This window comes from Dendrobates tinctorius, unplaced genomic scaffold (genome assembly GCF_039654945.1).
Source record: "Dendrobates tinctorius isolate UK_male_01 unplaced genomic scaffold, ASM3965494v1 ptg000048l, whole genome shotgun sequence".
NCBI lineage: Eukaryota > Metazoa > Chordata > Amphibia > Anura > Dendrobatidae > Dendrobates > Dendrobates tinctorius.
Window position 1 is genome coordinate 1810118 of NW_027361716.1, and position 21402 is coordinate 1831519.

General features: G+C 40.1%; 1 protein-coding gene across 4 annotated transcripts in view; it reads right to left on the reverse strand.

Moving 5' to 3' along the window:
- Positions 1 to 2261: 2261 nt before the first annotated feature.
- BDNF (brain derived neurotrophic factor) overlaps positions 2262 to 21402 on the reverse strand; it is a 78200-nt gene continuing 59059 nt past the window's right edge. For all 4 annotated transcript variants that reach the window (XM_073576276.1, XM_073576277.1, XM_073576278.1 and 1 more), the window contains exon 2: positions 2262 to 3601. In XM_073576276.1, coding sequence (XP_073432377.1) covers positions 2834 to 3601 — 768 coding nt within the window. In that variant the 3' untranslated portion in view covers positions 2262 to 2833. The remainder of the gene's footprint in view (positions 3602 to 21402) is intronic.

Genomic DNA, 21402 nt, shown 5'->3' on the forward strand with positions numbered 1-21402 from the left:
TGTTTTTCATCTCATACAATTCTTTGTATAACTAGTTCTTGCTGCAACAGAAGATTTAAAAAAGCATAATGCAGTAGAAACATTCACCATAATGGGTGGCAAATCATGTTATTAATTAATAAATGGGAGTAATCGATTTATCGGTAGACAACCGGTTTTCCAGAAAACAACGTGGTCCAATGGTTCATTGGAAAATATGAAATACTGAATATCATCTTAGAAAGTCTGCTTATTGCTATATTGGGCACATATGTCTTTACATCATATCTCAAATGGTTTCCATTATAAGAGTGTACTGTATGTAATCATATGCTCAGGCTCTCCAGAAGTTCTAAATTTTATGTAAACTCTTGCTCAAAGGACAAAACTATATAGTGTATTTCTCCCAAATAGAAATGCCTATTAAAGGGAATCTGTCAGTAGGATCATAGAGGTTGTAGGTCATAGAAAGCTGAATAAAATGATACATTGATATCTGCGATCCGATGTCTTATTCCAGAGAAATCCACGTTTTTCTTAATACGCAAATAAGGTGTTACGATCTATGGGCCGCACACAGATCTGCCAGAGAATCTGCTTCCAGAGCTTTTATTAAATGAAGAGGGGCATTGCCAGTGTGACACATGTAGCTCGGGAGAGCAGACGGTCAGCCATTACTTGTCTCGCCCCCTTTCTTATAAAATAATCTCTGGAGGCAGATTGTCATGTAGATCAGTGTCCGGCCCCTAAATCTTAACAGCTCATCTACATATAAGAAAAACTTGAATTTCTTTGGAATAAAACATCGGATCACAGATATCATTTTATTCAGCTTCCTATGGCAAAAAGGTCTATAGACGGCTGAGAGGGAATGAGTCTACTAACAGGTTCCCTTTAACTAAGGAGTGACCGATATTTAGATCTGGTGATGGTTTTGCAAACAGAATGGATCTTTTTACCCAGTGCCTAAATATTCTGTACTCATTTCTGCTTAAAGGGCACATTCCAAAAGAGAAGGCAGCAATTGCATGGCAGACACCAATATCCTTGTACCAGTTCACAGGGAAATGGTGTCAATCCTGCAGTATGAGCCTAGATAGACTTCATGCCTCTTTGATGTCCGTTGCATTCTCACCAATGCTAATCAGTAATGCAAAAAAAATTAGAAAATGCATTTTAAATAAAATCCTTGAGCTAGGGTTCCCATGATCTTAGGTTGGCTTGGAGTTCTGTATTTTTGGGGTGTAGTGATGAGCGAGTATACTCGTTGCTCAGTTTTTCCCAAGTATGCTCGGGTGTCCTCCAAGTATTTTGGCGTGCTCGGAGATTTAGTTTTCGTCGTCTCAGCTGCATGATTTACAGCTGCTGGACAGGCTGAATACATGTGAGGAATGCCTGTTTGTTATGGAATTCCCCCCACATGTATTCAGGTTGTCTAGTAGCCGCAAATCATGCAGCTGAGGTGACGAAAACTAAATCTCCGAGCACGCCAGAATACTCGGAGGACACCCGAGCATGCTCTGGAAAACCCAAGCAACAAGTTTACTCGCTCATACTATTGGAGTGCCTTTCCCTGTTTTTCAATACTTGGTGTCCATTACACATCACAACATCCAAATTTTATGTTACTCTCCTCGGAAACCCGGTAACTGCTCCACATCTCATTTGTTTGCCCATTAGCATCATGAGGACAATGTTACACGGCCAAAAGTGCTTAGATAAACAGCGTCCAGATAGCATTTGTAATGCAAATGTCAAAAGAACCCAGCAACATTCTGACCATCTTCACATTCAAGTTCTTGTCTCTTCTATTCTGCAACTTCCTTTTTCTATTTTCTATTATTTTTTTTTTTTTTTTAGGAAATGCGCCATTTTCGCACGAATCTCAGAATAGTATACACAGCCATAATGTAGCACACAAAAGCCTGCAAAAAAGAGAAAGCTTCATGCCCTCACTGACATACAGCTCCATTTCCAATGCAGGTTTCGAAAACGTTTAACATGAACATTTAATTTTTTTTTTTTTTTTTTAATTGCCTTGACTTTTTTTTATTTATTTTTTTTTTGATCAGTAGTCTGATTCGAGTTTGCAAACACCTTCACGACATACAAAAAAAATGAAATATTTGTCTGCTTCTTTTTAGCGAAAACACGTATTCATGACAAGCTCTTTGCGACTTTTTTTTTTCTTTTTTTTTTTTTCCGAGGGACGAAAATAATAAAAAAAAGAAAAAACAAAACAAAAAAAAAAACAAAACATAAAAAATTAAGCAGTAGAGCTATAACAACAGCACCTTGACATTGTTTAATTCCAACGCTATCAGAAGTTAAAAGCAGTAAACAGATATAATACCGACATGAATAAAGATACTGTCTAAAGTGTAAACAGAATGTTTTGGTTCGATTTTTTTGTCTTTTGTTTTGGATGAAGACAGAGTGTTATCAATTCACAATTGAAGCAGCATGCATGCTCGTTTATATCTTTTTTTATGATTTCAATTCTTGGCAACATCAACAAACCACAATGTTTTTTTTTTTTTGTTTTTTTTTGAGGAACGTAATGCAGGCTTATCTCTTAACCCATGGACTGCGAAAGGGGCCGAGGAATAATTGCACAGCAATGTGGTCCCGGCCCCGATAGCAGAGTACAGGCTACATTGTGCGCAGAGGACTCTGTTTTCCTTTAGGTTATGGATATGTTCAATAAATAGATTTGTAGAACCACGGTACTGTATAAACTTCATTTATACATGCAGTCCATAAAATTATTTCTTTTACTGAATAATTTACCCTGTTATGTATATATACAAATAGATAATTTTCTTTTCAATATAATCTATACAAGATCACATCACTATCTTCCTCTTTTAATGGTCAGTGTGCATACACAAGAAGTGTCTATTCTTATAAAGCGCCAGCCAACTTTTTTTTTGCTATCCATGGTGAGAGCGCGCACGTAAGACTGGGTAGTTCGGCATTGCGAGTTCCAGTACCTCTTGTCGATGCCCCTGCAACCTTCCTTCATATAGCCCATAGGATTGCATTTGGTCTCATAGAAATATTGTTTCAGTTGACCTTTGGGTACTGGGACTTTTTCAAGAACAGTAACTGTTTGACCCGCCATATCTATGGCAGTTTTCTTGTCGGCTGCAGTCACCCACTCGCTAATACTGTCACATACGCTCAACTCCCCACGCCTGGCTGGGTCTGAGTGGCGCCGTACTCTCATGGACATGTTTGCAGCATCCAGGTAATTTTTATACTCCTCGAGAAGAAAAAGCAAAGGGGGCTCCAAAGGCACTTGAGTGCTCAGCATAACCCTTGACGAATACGCATCTGAGTCCTTGTTCTCTTCACTCTGCCTCATGCTTTGTTCCTCTTCTAGGAGTTCTTCTATGACATGTTCAAAGGTATCTGTCAGGGATGGAAGTCCACCTCCTCTTGAAATACTCATTGGCCCACCTATGCTCTCCAGAGTACCATGGGTCCGAAGACCCGGGTAGGCCAGGCCACTTTGTCCTCTGACACTGGCTTCTTTCATAGGGGCAGCTTTCATGCAACTGAAGTATGAAATAACCATAGTAAGGAAAAGGATGGTCATTACTCTTCTCACCTGATGGAACTGTGTGAAGAAAACACAACATAATACAAAGATTAGAATTAGGAGAGCCAACAATTGTACACAGTGAATCACGTGCTTGTGATCCACAACACATTAACCATTCATGGAAAACTTATCACAACATATTTCAATATGAATACCTTATGTACGTTTTTTTTGTGAATAGGAGTATACTGAGAGATTGTCATTTTATGAGCTCACAACATTCCCAAATGGGGTCCCATGGATAAAAAGTGCAACAGTTATCCACAGTAAAACTTAGAAAAGACCCTGTTCACCATAACCACCTTCAGCAGCAAGTAAGGCCAGGACTCAGAAAGAATATTTTGGCCTCCTCAAAGTGCCATGTGCTTCCCCTGCCTTTCTTTCTTCTCATGATTCATAGTAATACCTAACTAACCTCTGATAGGGTTTCCTACCACAAATGGGTCGGAGATTGAATAGACAATTTCTGACTCTATGGGTAGATGTTCACAACCGGTTTCTCTCCATTTGGAAAAATTGGTCCGATTATTATGATCAGAATCTCATCAAAGTTTGATCTGAGCTTTATCAGAGTGCAATGAGTTGGAGAAAAAGAAAATTTCTACACCCTCTACATTCTGTCAGTCTGTGAAAATCAGACCACATTCCAATGTCATCCGAGTGTGGTTCGATGTTTCTCACAGACTTGCATTGCCGATTTTGATCCGGCACTCAGATTAAAATTATACATGTCTCTGATATTTTCAATGGACCTCTAAATCGGACATGTGCACAGCCCCAAAAAATATCAGGGTACGAGCGCTATCCGTGAAAACCACCGAAAGCACTCGTCCAATATCATCAGTCGTGTGCACGACCACTAAGGGAGTCTTTTTATTGAGTTTTAGGAGCGGGAACTGAGCAGAAACTCCAAGTTTTTGAGGAATGTGGAGTTTTTGAGGAGGATTTGGAGAGTTTCTGCTCAGATTCTGTTCCAAAAACAACTCAAAAATCTCAGTGTGAACATAGGTTTAGAGAGACAGCAGGAAACTGCCAGTGAAACTTTATAAAATTTCATAGGTTTCCGCATCCAAATGAAATAGAAAAATCTGGTATAGCATTTCATATTTACACTGTTTTCATGATTTACTACTCAAAACAGCCATCATTTTAGCTCTATAGTAATGATATTACACTTCTAAAGGTCTAAATGTTTCAGAGAGGCACTATAGATTTATATTTTATTCAATTTGAGGTGACAAATGGCTAAAGTGTTGCTTATGTTAAAATAATATATTATTCACCTTTTATATCATCTTTACCTGCTGATCGCTAAAAGCCACTTAGCCAATACATACAATAAACTCTGTCAACCTCAGTCTTCTCAACCATTATACATAGCAGTCCGATATAACATTTTTGCTTTTAAACAGCTTTAAAAAGATAAAATAGTTACATATTCAACCATATAAAAGTCTATTTGTTTGACATATAAAAGTGTTGCTATTGTACACACTGGTTTAGACGTCAGTGTCCAATGGAAAACCTATGTATAGTTAACAGGTGTCATAAAATGATAAAGCAGCAAAATGGGTACAGTCAGCTTACAAAATGTTCTGACTATTATTGTTATTTTCCACTTATTGGGAGAGATTGGACCTTGTATACAGTATACCGGTGGTCCTAGCATTACAAGAAATGGGTTCCTTGATATTGCATCCTTCTGCCCAGGCTTGGTGCTAAAAATGCACCTTCTGGAGTCCTATAGAATGATATTGACTGGTGTCACTGTGTGACTTGACCCCAACGGGTTGTCGGTCAACGGACGGTGCAACTCGCACACAATGGGATGGAAAAGGAGAAAGGAAGGCCCTAGCGATAGGCAATGAGGGATGGTCACCACCTGAGCTCTGCCTGAGCCTGTCCCTGCACTCCTCTACACCATATGCAGGTCCTTCCTCCTGCCACCGTCAGGAACCTAATCCCAAGTGTCACCACTCTCTGCCCTGGCTAATGCACTGGCCAGCAAGGAGCACTAGCCTTACCACTGCATATAGTACACACAGGGGAAAGTAGCAAACACCAAAAGGGACTTGGAGAAAAAACACCACACTTAGCTTATATGCACTGCTGCATAGCTCCACACCGCAGATATCAACAGTAACAGGACTCTTAACACCAAACGTGGCAGGCACCAGAGAGCTGCTTCTATTAGGCTGGTCTCCAGAAAGGACCTATATAGCCAACAGTCAGCTGATGCATCAGGTGACCTTTTAAAGGATGTACGGAGTTGGCACCACCCACTTCAGTTGACCCAGCAGCACTGCAGTAACACCAGGTTGCCAGCGGGGAAAAACTGACATTAACCCCCGACGGCCTGAAAGGAAAAAAGTTTTAACTTAGTGGAGTAAGAACTGCCACAAATCAAAAAATTGATCATGACACCAGGTATAGTGCTAGAAAGAAACCCAAGTCATAGTAATATAACCTCACCACCTGCTTCTCAGCTTGGATGGCATAACCACAGCAGGGAGTAGGCTGGTGGAATAAATATGCAAGGATCCAAGGCTTTGTGCCATGATCATACAATATGCACCAAAAGGCCCCATTCACATTTAGTAGCTGTTGGACAAATGATCATTCCATCATAAGCTATTTCTCCCATGTTCCCCATATGAAAACATGGTCAAAAGTTCATGTGTTCTCACGGGATAGCAGAGAAAGTTTCTCCAAGACAACTCTGACTAATAAAAAGGGAATAAAATTAAAGCTGCCTGACCTTTATCTCCCCCAAGAGTTGAACTGGCAAAATGCACATTAGATTTTTAGCCATCCTGACGATATTGGTAGATTCTTCTGACTTTCATCTAATGTGTATTGGTGCCTTAAACCTTTATGGCGTAAAAACAAATTCTGGGTCCAGGCATGGTCCATTGTCCTGGCTTGGTATCATAAGCATGCCTTTTACCACCCAGGTTTGGTGCCATATACAATCCAACTTTAGTCTAAAGTCGGCATTCTAAATGTATCTCCTGTAGCCCAGACCTTGTGCCACCACTTTCCCTCATGCAGACCACCATTTGTGCCATAGACATGTCTCCAGTTGCTCAGGCCAGGATGGACTGGTACCAAACACATACTTCTTTAAGACCATGTTTGGTGTCATAGACCCACCTCCTGTGGTGTCTTATTTAGCCTTGGATTGGCGCCACAACCATTCATGATGCAGATGTGAGAATGCGTCCAACTAGTTGAATCACATTGACATTTCTGTTTATTATCAGATCCATGTAAACATTCATGAAACTATATCAACTAAGAATGGAAACTACATGCAAGTAGTTGCTGTAGGAAAATAATGTCAGGAATCGGTCTGCTATCAGCAATATGTCCAGCATGTCTCTTTTGTACTAGTCTGTTGTATCTCCGGTCTAGTCTTTGTCGGTGATGAAGTGGGAAGGGGGAGTCAGTTCAATGCATGCTTTATGAAAATCGACAATGCAGTGAGAGATTACACTATTAAGTATCTATTGCACTTGGATATCTATTCCTGCTTCCATTTAGAGAAGTCTCTGATAAAGATGTAAGTCATGCCGAATCCCAGCCTAAAAAGATGACACGCGTCAGTTTCAAGACATTTTCCCTCCGCTCGCGCACAGCAGATCTTGATTCCATTATCTCGTGTTTGCTTACTAACCTTCTACAAGATGAAACATTGTATTTATTGCGATAAACCCCGGCACTGATAATTATTATATTCCTAGTAGAATATCTCTGGCTTTCCTATTCATTGGAGAGAAGGCGAATGGGGTACAAATATTTGTCGTAGGATTTAGAAGCAGGAAGAGATAACCTGAGAGCTTTCTGGAGCAAATGCTACATGTCAGAAGCAGTATAGAGATTTAATTTTTAATGAGCTCTCTTATTCTGTAAAAAGCATTGTAAGGGCATTATGGGAGATGTAACCAGGCAACCGCATTAAAGCTCTAGTAACACAGTCAGAAACCGACTTTCATGGACATCATAGCGGAATGGGAGAATTCCCCAGCACTTTTTCTCTCGTTGCTTCTTTTATGCAAAACCGACAATAGAAAAGACACTGTACAGCTATATATAGCCATGCAAATTATGCAAAAAAGGCTGATGCTTATCACAGGTGACGTGGAAATGTTCATTAGTGGAGGTAAAGACCTAGAAAATATTAACTTGCATGCTTGACTAGTTAAAGGGGATCTTTATTCTAAAAGAGTTGACCAGGCTTGAGCTGAAAACCTTTTAATCACAATGGGATGCCCTATTCAGAATACTATCAAAATCAATATTGATGTGTACCACCAGAGTTATACAAAAATTCACAATTTCGAACCCATGGAATAAAAACGGGCTCAAAGAAAGATGATACTGGTAAAAATTCACTTTTATTGAACAATATTAAAAACAAATAATCAAAGAGATGTGCATATCATAACAAAAGGGATGTCAATTGCCAATAGGGTATCTGACAACAAAAACAACCCCTAATCAAGCATAAAACGCCACCAAACAAGGTGGCTATGTGAATTGCTACTGGACATATAACTGCATACAAAACGCCTCTATTCATATCCTGCAAAATAATGCATTGGAGTTTATAATGTGGCGTTATCTGAAAAGGTATCATTTGTAGCCCATAATCATGTGTCCGTGATGCCTATATCCAAACCTGCTATCAAATGGCTGCCTAAATAGTTTTTGGCATACAAAATCTCTCCCGTTCTCGGGGCATCATCCTAATGAAACTGTACCATATACAGGACTACAAAGCAGTGATGGCATATCGAATTCTAGAAGCCTCCCATAGAAGCAACAGCGAAACGCGCGTCAGGGCGGAGGGACGCCTAGGGGACTCCACGTCAACCTCACAGTATGAATTGTTTTATTATATGGTAGAATTCGATATACCATCACTGCTTTGTAGTCCTGTATATGGTACAGTTTCATTAGGATGATGCCCCGAGAACGGGAGAGATTTTGTATGCCAAAAACTATTTAGGCAGCCATTTGATAGCAGGTTTGGATATAGGCATCACGGACACATGATTATGGGCTACAAATGATACCTTTTCAGATAACGCCACATTATAAACTCCAATGCATTATTTTGCAGGATATGAATAGAGGCGTTTTGTTTGCAGTTATATGTCCAGTAGCAATTCACCTTGTTTGGTGACGTTTTATGCTTGATTAGGGGTTGTTTTTGTTGTCAGATACCCTATTGGCGATTGACATCCCTTTTGTTATGATATGCACATCTCTTTGATTATTTGTTTTTAATATTGTTCAATAAAAGTGAATTTTGACCAGTATCATCTTCTTTGAGCCCGTTTTTATTCCATGGGTTCGAAATTGTAAATTTTTGAGCTAAAACTCTGTACTCACTCTATGTGCCTGCAGACTGCCCAATCGTGACTCCGTGCTGCGCATTGATATTCCCTGTGCAGGCGGGTGGTCATGTGCGTGTTTACAATTTGCATACGTGCAGTGCAGTCACACGCTGACTAGACTTGAAAAGTTAGATAAGACTAGTAGGCACATGACCACATATTGTATACATGTCATATAACCACCCACAAGAACCAAAAATACTCATCATTAATAGTGTCTGACAATTTGACTGTCTGAACTCACATAGATTGACTGCTGACTTTTGTCCCAAGCCTGGACAGCACCCTTAACAGAAAAATAAAAATAAAATGGACAACCCTTTTAAATGACTCAAAACCCTTATAGATGCAGTCTTGTATCTATTTCTAGAATGCTGAATGTTAGGCAGATAAGGGGATCAATATTGCCTGCTTTTTACATCTATAAGTGTAGAATATATACAAATATGAAGTGAATGCCATTGATTTCATCTTAAAATGATGCCTGTGAAGAGATGGAAAATATGAAGTAGCAAGTCAACAGTCAGGTCTTAAAAGTTGACATGTTAGAAAGAGGAAAAATAGGTAAGCATAAGGATCTGAGCAATTGTAAGCGTGGCTGGTGATTGGGTCAGATTGTACCAGAAATAACACATTTTATGAGGCTTCCTAGTATACAGTGTGTAGGGTTTTACTCACTCAGCTGCGGTTAAGGTAGGCACAGGCAGCGGTTTTCATAAAAATGTCCAGTTAGGTTTATTAAAACTTCATAAACCTGCTTAACCACAAGCAAACAAAAAAAGATAGCCTTCTCCAGCACAAAGTGAAAAAACAAAAAATAAACAGTCCATATAGTACTGTGAGTCCACCTGCTCAGGTCAGTGTCTTTAGCAAACACACTGGAGGCCTCCACACCTCCAGTCACAGACACTGAATGAGACACTTGGTCTCCATTTTATCTGCCAAACCACACCTCTGGGGTTGGGATAAGAGAGCGGTCATTCCAACCCATCTCTTTAGACTTCTTGTAAAACCTGGCTCTGGAATGCCCTAATAACTCTATCAGCACTATATGCTGGAGCATGCTTGCCGAGCTCACATCACCAAAGCTACCAACCTCGAAGATACATATCTCCCCTCAAAAGTCCTGTCTAGCAGCCATCTTACCAGTGGTTAAAAGCTCCAAAAGGTGGTCCATAAGAGAGCAAGTGGTGAACCAGTAATGGAGGTATTGGACTCCTCGGCTTAAAGAGATATTCCCATCTCCAATATCTTATCCCAATATGGAGTATAATTGGAGGTATTTTCTAATATTATTATTATTACACCTACTGCATATTGGGATATGATCTTTGGGATTGGAATACTTCTTAAACCCCTTTCTGACATTAGACGTACTATCCCGTCTATGTGCCCTGGGCCCATATGCCCATGGACGGGATAGTACGTCATGTGCGATCAGCCGCGCTCATGGGTGGAGCGTGATTGATTGTGGCCGGGTGTCAGCTGATTCTCACAGCTGACACCCGGCACTAAGTGACAGAAGTGGTCACCGACCGCTCCCAGCACTTTAACCCCTGGAACACTGCGATCAAACAATAAAAAGTGTCTTTTAGTGTGTGACAGCTGCCAAACATGAAAACCCGCTATAAAAACCTGCTATAAATAGTAAATCAAACCCCCCTTTATCACCCCCTTAGTTAGGCAAAAATAATAAAATAAAAAATGTATTTCCATTTTCCCATTAGGGTTAGGGCTAAAGTTAGGGTTAGGGTTACGGTTGGGATTAGGGTTGGGATTAGGGTTAGGGGTGTGTTAGGGTTAGGTTTGTGGTTAGGGTTATGGTTAGCATTGGGATTAGGGTTAAGGGTGTGTTGGGGTTGGAGTTATAATTGGGGTCTCCACTGTTTAGGCACATCAGGGGCTCTCCAAACACGACATGGCATCAGATCCATTTCCAGCCAATTCTGCGTTGAAAAAGTCAAATGGTTCTCTTTCCCTTCCGAGCTCTGCCATGCGCCCAAACAGTGGTTTACCCCGACATTTTGGGCATCAGCATACTCAGGACAAATTGCACAACTTTTGGGGTCCAATTTCTCCAGTTACCCTTGGGAAAATAAAAAAATAGGGGTGAAAAGATCATATTGGTAAAAAAAAATATTTTTTTATTTTTACGGCTCTACATTATAAACTTCTGTGAAGCACTTGGGGGTTCAAAGTGCTCACCACAAGACTAGATAAGTTCCTTAGGGGGTCTACTTTCCAAAATGGTGTCACTTGTGGGGGGGTTTCCACTGTTTAGACACATCAGGGGCTCTCCAAATGCGACATGGAGTCCAATCTCAATTCTAGCCAATTTTGCATTGAAAAGTCAAACAGCGCTCCTTCCTTTCCGAGCTATGCCATGCGCCGAAACAATGGTTTACCTTCATATATGGGGTATCAACGTACTCAGGAAAAATTGTACAACTTTTGGGGTTCAATTTCTCCTGTTACCCTTGGTAAAATAAAAGAAATTGGTTCTGAACTAAACCTTGAGGGGTGCAGTTTTTAGAATGGTGTCACTTTTGGGTATTTTCTGTCATATAGAACCCTCAAAGTGTTTTCAAATGTGATGTGGTCCCTAAAAAAAAATTGGTGCTGTAAAAATGAGAAATCGCTGGTCAATTTTAACCCTTATAACTTCCTAACAAAAAAAAATTTGGTTCCAAAATTGTGCTGATGTAAAGTAGACATGTGGGAAATGTTACTTATTAAGTTTTTGGGTGACGTCTCTGTGATTTAAGGGCATAAAAATTCAAAGTCGGAAAATTGCGAAATTTTCAAAATTTTCGCCAAATTTCTGTTTTTTTCACAAATAAACCCAAGTCATATCAAAGAAATATTACCACTATCATGAAGGACAATATGTCACAAGAAAACATTGTCAGAATCACAGGGGTCCATGGAAGCATTCCAGAGTTAATATCTCATAAAGGGACAGTGGTCAGAATTGTAAAAATTGGCCCGATCATTAACATGCAAACCACCCTTGGGGTAAAGGGGTTAATGGCGCATGCACAATTCACAATTCATGTAGCCTTAGTGTTAAGATCGATCAGTGTGTTATGAATGCAGAGAGCCATCCGAGCACTATCCAGAGTGCCTCTGACATAAAGCCAATAGAGCAGGTAAGTCATTAAGGTACAGGCCAAACAATTGTCCAAGCAAATCACCTCATTTATGGTAGATTACCTGGAAAAGCCTTGAATGTCCCTTCATTAAGAAATTGAGGCCAGTCATTAGGTTATTCACTGAACCTTAGGATAATAAAGGGTGCTGTAGCACTGAAATATATAGACCCCTATTGATCACAGCTAGTACGCCAGAGTTCTAGAGTAAAATGCTTTTAAAGGTGACATTTTTTTCTCAACATGTAGTTAAGCTAAAATTTTGTAGGTCTTGACTTTTTCATTCACATTTTGCCCAGCTCTGTCAAAATAGTCAGAGTTGGGGTAGAAAGGCAACATGACGTGCTGTGCATATCTTGCATCAGAAATGTTATTCCAATCCTTGGTTGAAGTAAGATTTGTGGTGAGGCACACAGAGGCGCACGCCTTTTTTCAGACATTCGTGATTCATTAAGAGCTGTGTGCTGCTATATGAATCTGGTGCCTCTGACTCCAGCATGCTCCCTCATCAGGACAACGCTGGCCTTGATGAATCAAGACCAAAATCTCTTAAAAAATGTCTTCAGTTGATATGGAGATATAAACAGCTAACATATATGTTCAGCAACTGTACGAAAAGCTTTCCAGGCGCATATGCTGAATGCAGTTTACAAACAAAGTGTGAACAAAGCCTAACACTGGATAAAGGTTAGTGATCGCTGACAATGTCCAACCATGCTATTGGTCTTGGCTGCATGGATGGAAACCCAACATTCTATAAGTAAGACCAACTATGGTCTTGGAATGAGATGTTCAACAAACACATACAGTTGTGGCCAAAAGTATTGACACCCCTGCAATTCTGTCAGATAATGCTCCGTTTCTTCCTGAAAATGATTGCAAACACAAATTCTTTGGTATTATTATCTTCATTCAATTTGTCTTAAATGAAAAAACACAAAAAGAATTGTCCTAAAGCCAAATTGGATATAATTCCACACCAAACATAAAAAAGAGGGTGGACAAAAGTATTGGCACTGTTCGAAAAATCATGTGATGCTTCTCTAATTTGTGTAATTAACAGCACCTGTAACTTACCTGTGGCACCTAACAGGTGTTGGCAATAACTAAATCACACTTGCAGCCAGTTGACATGGATTACAGTTGACTCAACCTCTGTCCTGTGTCCTTGTGTGTACCACATTGAGCATGGAGAAATGAATGAAGACCAAAGAACTGTCTGAGGACTTGAGAAACCAAATTGTGAGGAAGCATGAGCAATCTCAAGGCTACAAGTCCTTTCCAAAGACCTGAATGTTCCTGTGTCTACCGTGCACAGTGTCATCAAGAAGTTTAAAGCCCATGGTACTGTGGTTAACCTCCCTATATGTGGACGGAAAAGAAAAATTGACAAGAGATTTCAACGCAAGATTGTGCGGATGTTGGATAAAGAACCTCGACTAACATCCAAACAAGTTCAAGCTGCCCTGCAGTCCGAGGGTACAACAGTGTCAACCCGTACTATCCGTCGGCGTCTGAATGAAAAGGGACTGTATGGTAGGAGACCCAGGAAGACCCCACTTCTTACCCCGAGACATAAAAAAGCCAGGCTGGAGTTTGCCAAAACTTACCTGAAAAAGCCTAAAACGTTTTGGAAGAATGTTCTCTGGTCAGATGAGACAAAAGTAGAGCTTTTTGGGCAAAGGCATCAACATAGAGTTTACAGGAGAAAAAAAGAGGCATTCAAAGAAAAGAACACGGTCCCTACAGTCAAACATGGAGGAGGTTCCCTGATGTTTTGGGGTTGCTTTGCTGCCTCTGGCACTGAACTGCTTGACCGTGTGCATGGCATTATGAATTCTGAAGACTACCAACAAATTTTGCAGCATAATGTAGGGCCCAGTGTGAGAAAGATGGGTCTCCCTCAGAGGTCATGGGGCTTCCAGCAGGACAATGACCCAAAACACACTTCAAAAAGCACTAGAAAATGGTTTGAGAGAAAGCACTGGAGACTTCTAAGGTGGCCAGCAATGAGTCCAGACCTGAATCCCATAGAACACCTGTGGAGAGATCTAAAAATGGCAGTTTGGAGAAGGCACCCTTCAAATATCAGGGACCTGGAGCAGTTTGCCAAAGAAGAATGGTCTAAAATTCCAGCAGAGCATTGTAAGAAACTCATTGATGGTTACCGGAAGCGGTTGGTCGCAGTTATTTTGGCTAAAGGTTGTGCAACCAAGTATTAGGCTGAGGGTGCCAATATTTTGTCTGGTCCATTTTTGGAGTTTTGTGTGAAACGATCAATGTTTTGCTTTTTGCTTCATTCTCTTTTGTGTTTTTTCATTTAAGACAAATTAAATGAAGATAATAATACCAAAGAATTTGTGTTTGCAATCATTTTCAGGAAGAAACTGAGTATTATCTGACAGAATTGCAGGGGTGTCAATACTTTTGGCCACAACTGTATGGATGAAAGGCTTATCTCTAGCCGTACTTTTGGCCATGTTGTATATAGTACAGACTGGTGTACAATTCAAACAAACTACTCATTGTAGAGACAAGATACAATGACCTACAAACAAAGAGTCAGATCCGTCAAAATCAGATCAAAATGTGGGTGTATTAACAACACAACATGGTCTCACTGTCCAGAGAACAATGTCCTCATTTTATGTGAGTAATAGCCCGTGGGTCGGTCTAATATGACAGTGCTTAACCCCTCTCGGGTGAATATAGTGTTTCTGCTTTATGACTATTAGTAAATGAGGATCAGTAGGAATGATTCAGAATCGAAACGGAGAGATCGAGACAAAAGTACCAAAAGAACCTTTGATAAAACTCGTTGTTTTGGAGGATCACATTTTTTCCTGACTGTTAAGAATGACTGCATCACTGACTCACTGATGTAACGCTGGCGAGCTGGGATATTTTTATCTTTCAAAATATTAAAAACATGCGTGGAACGCCTTACACCTCAGTAGCTGTGCCAAGGACAGTGAGAACAGAGACATGCATTCATAGTTATATGCAAGCCATCCACAGTACACAGTGATGAGAGAGCAAAAATAGACGCATTATACAAAGTTATTACGGCCGATTTCAGGGTATCGATCTCGATACAAAAGTATTGCAGTCCCATTGATTAATTAGGACTGCAATGATGGGTAATGATCCAGCAACTTTCATCCAATGCATTTTCACAATGAGGTTTGTCCTGCCCCATAAATTTTATTACCATTGGATGGCGTAAAATTACAAACTGTGTAATTCTAAACCCCCTGCTGATACAGCGCCTCCAGCGAGCATGTTCTGGTGTTATGGTTATGTGACCACTGGAGCCACCAAGGTTACAAGACTGTGCAGAAAATAGTAAAAACCAGAAAAGAAAAGGAGCAAATGATGAAATACAAAAATATCAATGAATTTTATTGAGTATCATATAAAGTGCACAAAGTCACGATAAAGTGCCAATCAAAATGCAGATGAAACACTCCCACGACAACCCACCCCTCCCACCGAGATGGTAAGAGAAACCCCACAATATGGTAAGCTCCAAAAATGTGACTACGTATCTGAGATATATACGCCCTATCAAAATACAATGTCTAGTGGCCAAATGTGGTGGTTGCAGGGTCCCAAGACAGGGTCAAAAAATAATGGGGGCATCCACAGTACGTCCTAGTGGTAATTCAGCCTACATATGGGGCTGATAATTAACCCATACAATTGTCCAAGATGTAGGAGCATACCAGAGGGTGCAGAGGGAGGAGGGGAGCCTGGCAGTGAACCCCCGACGTGCGTTTCACGGCACGCAGAGCCGCTTTGTCAAGAGGAGATACCTACTGGCATCGTAGTAGCCTATATGGGATTTCTATTGTTACTACAAGACTATGCAGAAGCATCATTGCTGAAGGCCAGGATATAGGGACTGTCGGGATTTGTTATTTCACAGCATTCCAACATTTTGATAAAATATTTTAAGGGGCTATTTTAAGACAGATACATAACTCTGGTTGGGGGATCTCTCAAGTACCCAATGCCAGAACAACAAGCACAAGTTTTTCCAACGTCAATTGTCAGAAAGGAAAAGGATTGTGTAATACACAAGTAGATGATCCAATAGAAGGGATGCTATTTCACTCTTGGTCATGTTGCTACACAAAGCTTTCATTTTTGACCTCACAATAAAGACTTTCCAATCTTAGGCCCGGTAAAATAGCTAGATCATTCAATTTTTTTTCTATAAAAGTCAGCCCAGAGAATAAGTCCCATATTTATTGCGTACAAACTTTTAAAGGTCTATGGACATTACTATTAGAAATATCACCAGTAACATGGATGACTTTAGCACTGTAGAAGTAGGCCCATAAAACGATTTAGGTTGGTATTTTCTAATATTTCTAGCTGTTCAATGGATCAATGCCAAAAGCAAGACGAAAAATAGTAGACAAATTCAGTCTTGCGCTGTAATATCTTAAAATAGCCTCGTTTGAGTGGGTTTATGGGTAATCTAAAAGGCCGGCAAAGGTGGAATGAAGCAATACTCATAAATTGTTCCTATCACAGATGTTCTGTAAGCATTTTTGGGAAGCCCATTAACCTTATATTAACCATAAAAAGGTCCTGTGTATATCCATGCTCTTTTTATAGCTTACACTTAAATGGCCCTCGAAGCTTTATCATAAGAGGATGTGATTTATTCCTGTTATTTAGACACGTAATGCTCTAGATATTTTACAGCTTGTAATACCATGTATAAAGACTCTCAAGGCTACAATTTTATGTCCAAATTTGAAGTTTTACAAAACCCTCTTGTTGAATAAGTTGCATGGGAAGACGGCCAAGCCAAGAACTATACAACCTGATAACAAGTGGATACAGAAAGTGTTGACATTTTTTCCTATTTCTTTCTTTGCTAAGCACACAGAGACACTTTAAAGGAAAATGGAGAATGGGCAACAATCAAAGTAAAGTCCCCTTTTCCTCAGTCTTCTCTATAAATATTGGCATATTTCTAGAAAATGATAACATTCTATGATTGGTTACGGGCCCCCACCTATCCTGAAAAAGAAAGGGCAAGGGAAAGACCTCTTGTAGTATTATGTGCCCTGCATAGTCTTTCCCTTCACACAGTTTCCCAGTGACCAGCTGCACAGGGGAACCACCACACATCCATAGATAAGGTAGGGGATCAACCAGTGTCAGACTGAAGAACATTTGGTCCCCTGGAGGATTTGATTCTGAGGGCCCACTTTTCGCCCCCACTCAAGAGCCCCATAGCAACTGCAAGGTTTGCACTATGAACTCTCCTGAAGGAGAAGCCAGGGCCCACCGGAAGATTCTCCGGTTCTCTGGTGGGCCAGCCCAATACTGGGATCATCTGATATTCCCTGGGTAGCTGGGAAAACAGTGAAGTTATTTCCCCTGAAATTTGACTACCACTAATACATGAGATTAAAATACCCCATTAATTGCAAATTTCTTGGTGGCAAGACATAAATATTAGATGAATTTAACTTTTCCTTGGTTGGCTTGGCTAAGGGTTCAATAGTAAAATTCAGGTTTTTTGCTTCTGGGGTTCCTAACTTGTAAGATTCATGACATAGGAATTTGCCCATTTTACCACCTTCTAAAACGGTTTGCCTATATACTTTTTGTTGGATTTTTTAAGAATTTTTTTCTTATCTTCATCCTAACCGCCAATGATATCATGCTCTGTGGTATTTCATAGCATTATATATTACCGTATTTTAATATTAATATGGAGGGTGGACAGCAAAACTCCACCAGACATTAGTGCCAACCTAAAGATAGTCCATCTTCATAAACAACTGTAAGAATATAGACAAGTCAGTGAAATTACTGCATATATTTAACCATATAGGCGATTATCGTGGTAGAGTGCTAAGCAGCATACTAGTTCAAAATGGCTTCCTTTTCATTAGGATGACAAAGCCCCTCTAAATAAACAAACTATTTTCTCCATACACTTACTATCTGCAAGAACTCACTTCTATATTTAGACAAACAGATGTGTCTTGCAGCCAAAGAACCAAACATTGTCAGGAATGAGTCTTTCATGGACAAATCTGGAAAATCGGGAAGTTATGGGCAGTTAGCTGATTCGTCAAGTGGATTTGGGAACACTTTGTCTAAAAGTGGCAACTTTGTGATGTAATGTATTCATAATGCATAATTAGAGGGTAGCTGTGTATACGGAGATATTCCAGGCACATTAGATAAGAACGTGCTGTATGTCCCTTTAACTCTTACATTACGTATCTGTAGGCAAAATAGCCCAGATCCCAGGATGGTCAGGTATTTGCATTTCAAATATTCACACATTGACGCGATGAGATATTTTGTTATCCCGAAATAACACTGCAGAGAATTACTTAATAAAGGCTAAAATAGCTCTGTAGATAAAAAAGCGAATTCATCGTATATTAACATAAGCTCATAATGGACAGAAGAAGCGCAGGTTAACCATCCACTAGATAAAATATAATCACAATTTAGCCCAATCACAATAATCACAATTTGGCCCAATGCCCAATGATCTGTTAGGCAACCCTGCCGATTAATAACATAAGACGGAATTTTCACTATGGACAAATGCAGTGCATACAGATACTATACAATAAGATACCAACATATAGTTTGCATATAGGATATGATGACAACAGTAGGCAAATATTAACATGGGATGTCAGAACACCAGCTCTAACTTGCATTGGAGCCAGAATATTTAAAGAGGCTTTATGATATTAGGAAAAAATGTGGTTCCTCTTGAAACAGCACCACTCTTGTTCACTGGTTGCACCTGGTACTGCAGCTCACCTTCATTCATTTGTTTTTTAAATAGAAGCATAAATACACAGTGTGCAGTAGTAGCCTGGAAGTCAAAGTTCATAACATTGTTACTCTTTTGCTCATCAGTGTATATATACATGAGGAAATATCATCCTGATTCGGTATAGTTAACATAAAAAAACACTTCTCTGGAGCTGCCGTTTCCAGACCCACCAAACACTGACTGCCTCTGGAGGATGACTATTTAAACCTCAGACCACACCCTAGGGTGGAGATAAGGTGGGCAACCTCCTACCCACTCAATGGTTGTCCACAAAAACCCAGCCCTTAAAATGTCTGATTAACCCCTCTCAACACATAGTGTGCTGGAGCAAACTTCTGGGTTTCAATTCAATAAAGTTAATAGCCTCAATGGCATTTCAGAGAGGAACATATTTTTAAAAGTTATGAGTAAGACTGCTTAGTCGAAACGCGTCGACTGGGAAAATTTTCTTTTGTACACACTATATTTTCTTTTCAAAACTTAAAAGAAAAATTCAGTCCTGTTTAGCCGGATTCCAATTTTTTCTATTGTACCTTAATAGCTGTCCGAGGACCGATCCACATGGGTGACTAGTAGGAAACGTGGGTTCCCGATGGATTGTCCCCACACACTCTCCTTAAGTGATGGGTCTCTCCCTGCATGCTTGTACAGGGGGAGACATGTCAAGTATGCTTTTCTCTGAAACACTGCAGTGTTTCAGAATCAAACATACATAACTGAAATGAGCCAGTGTCTGATACATGCTCCCCGTCGATCGAATTTTGAAGTTATTGCATCCCTGCTGCTCTCAATTATTCCTTTATTTTTTTTTAGCCTGCCATATGGTTCCAAAGATATGGGCCTTTTTATTTAGTGCTACTTTTTATGGCTCTATGCCGGAAGGAGGTGCTCCCAGGATAATAATGCAGACCAGCCTAAGACACGCCCCTGAGGACCCTCTGAGTAAACACCAGCAAAATCAGAATTAAATGAAGAACCCCATTTCTGTGAAACCGTATGGCGTATTTAAAAGAAATACTTAGATAAGGAGTGGGAATAAAATAAGGGTAATAAATTATCCACTTCTGACCTGCTGATAGGTTGTCTTTGAAGATATACTCTAATGACCAAACAGTACTACAAACTCACAAAAACTGACTACACCATTGGAAATTCACCAGATATCACAATATACAGGCCGTGTCTTGAAATACAGTCTATGGGCACATCCAGATGTCTGTACAAATCAGTCCGAGAGCAGACTCCATTGGACGTACTAGCCACGGGTCTCTCGACCTGAGCGTGACAGCTTCATTTATTACTATACACTCGAGTAGGGAGACCCACAGCCGGTCCGTGCATTGCGGTCTGATCTTGAACTGATTTGTAGGAACGTCTGATTGTGTCCTATGAGATAAAATCATAATAGTAATTATTAACTGAAGATGGTCTTCAGGAGCAGGATGGCAGATTTAAGCACCACTACAGATAGACTCCTAGGAAAGGTATGCTGGATGTTTTCAGTTTTCTGAGCTATTAATACCAGAAGTTATTGCGTAAGCGCATAACACGAGGAAAGGAGATGGTTTCCTCTTAACACCAGCGCTGTCTGAAGGTCCAACTTTTCAGGAGAAAGCTGCGCAGGTCAGCAGTTACCATGGAAATACGCTGGAGACAAGATGGTGTATACGGCTGTCATGGCTTATAAATATTTAGTATGCAAGGTACCGGTTAATTTCAGTGGAAGCAGATTGTTCATTGACCCTTGGATAGTAATTATGGTTTACGCAGCATTCAAGCAAGAGCATTGTACAACAACTGAAATTAGACAAGAATAACAAATTAGTATGTCAAACATAAAGAGAGGAATAGAAATACCATGAGGCCACAAATGCCCAATTATGAATTTGCTTAATTATCATGGCGATTGACGAGTTGGCAAAGATGTGAGCTGTGTGCGTGTTAAATGGTCCAGGATTACAGTGCATGTGTAATTAGGCAGATTTGGCATTAATGAAACAGTATTTCAGGTGAACAAGACTATAAATCAGTAGAAAACGTTACTGTAGGAAAAACCCCCCAGAAATGACTGCTGTAAAAAAGGCAACAATTGACTATTGATACAAACAGTGGTGAAATGAAGACATCAAGTGGAATTCTTTGGTCATATCACCAATAGAAAAATATAAAGACTACATCTTTAAAGCCCCACTTCAGCATTTTTTTGGTGATGCTATTCTATGGTAAGTTCCATGACCCCAGTATTATACTAACCTAGTATTATACTTAAAAGCCGCTGTCTTCTGCTCTTCCCGGCACTGCTCTGATCCCGCACACTTCTGACTGACCCAAAATCAGAAGTAACTGTCACAAACTGTCATTATCAGTCTGTGAGACCCTCCTTCTGGCTCTCATAGACTTACATTGAGTTGTGACTTCTGCATCACCCAGCAG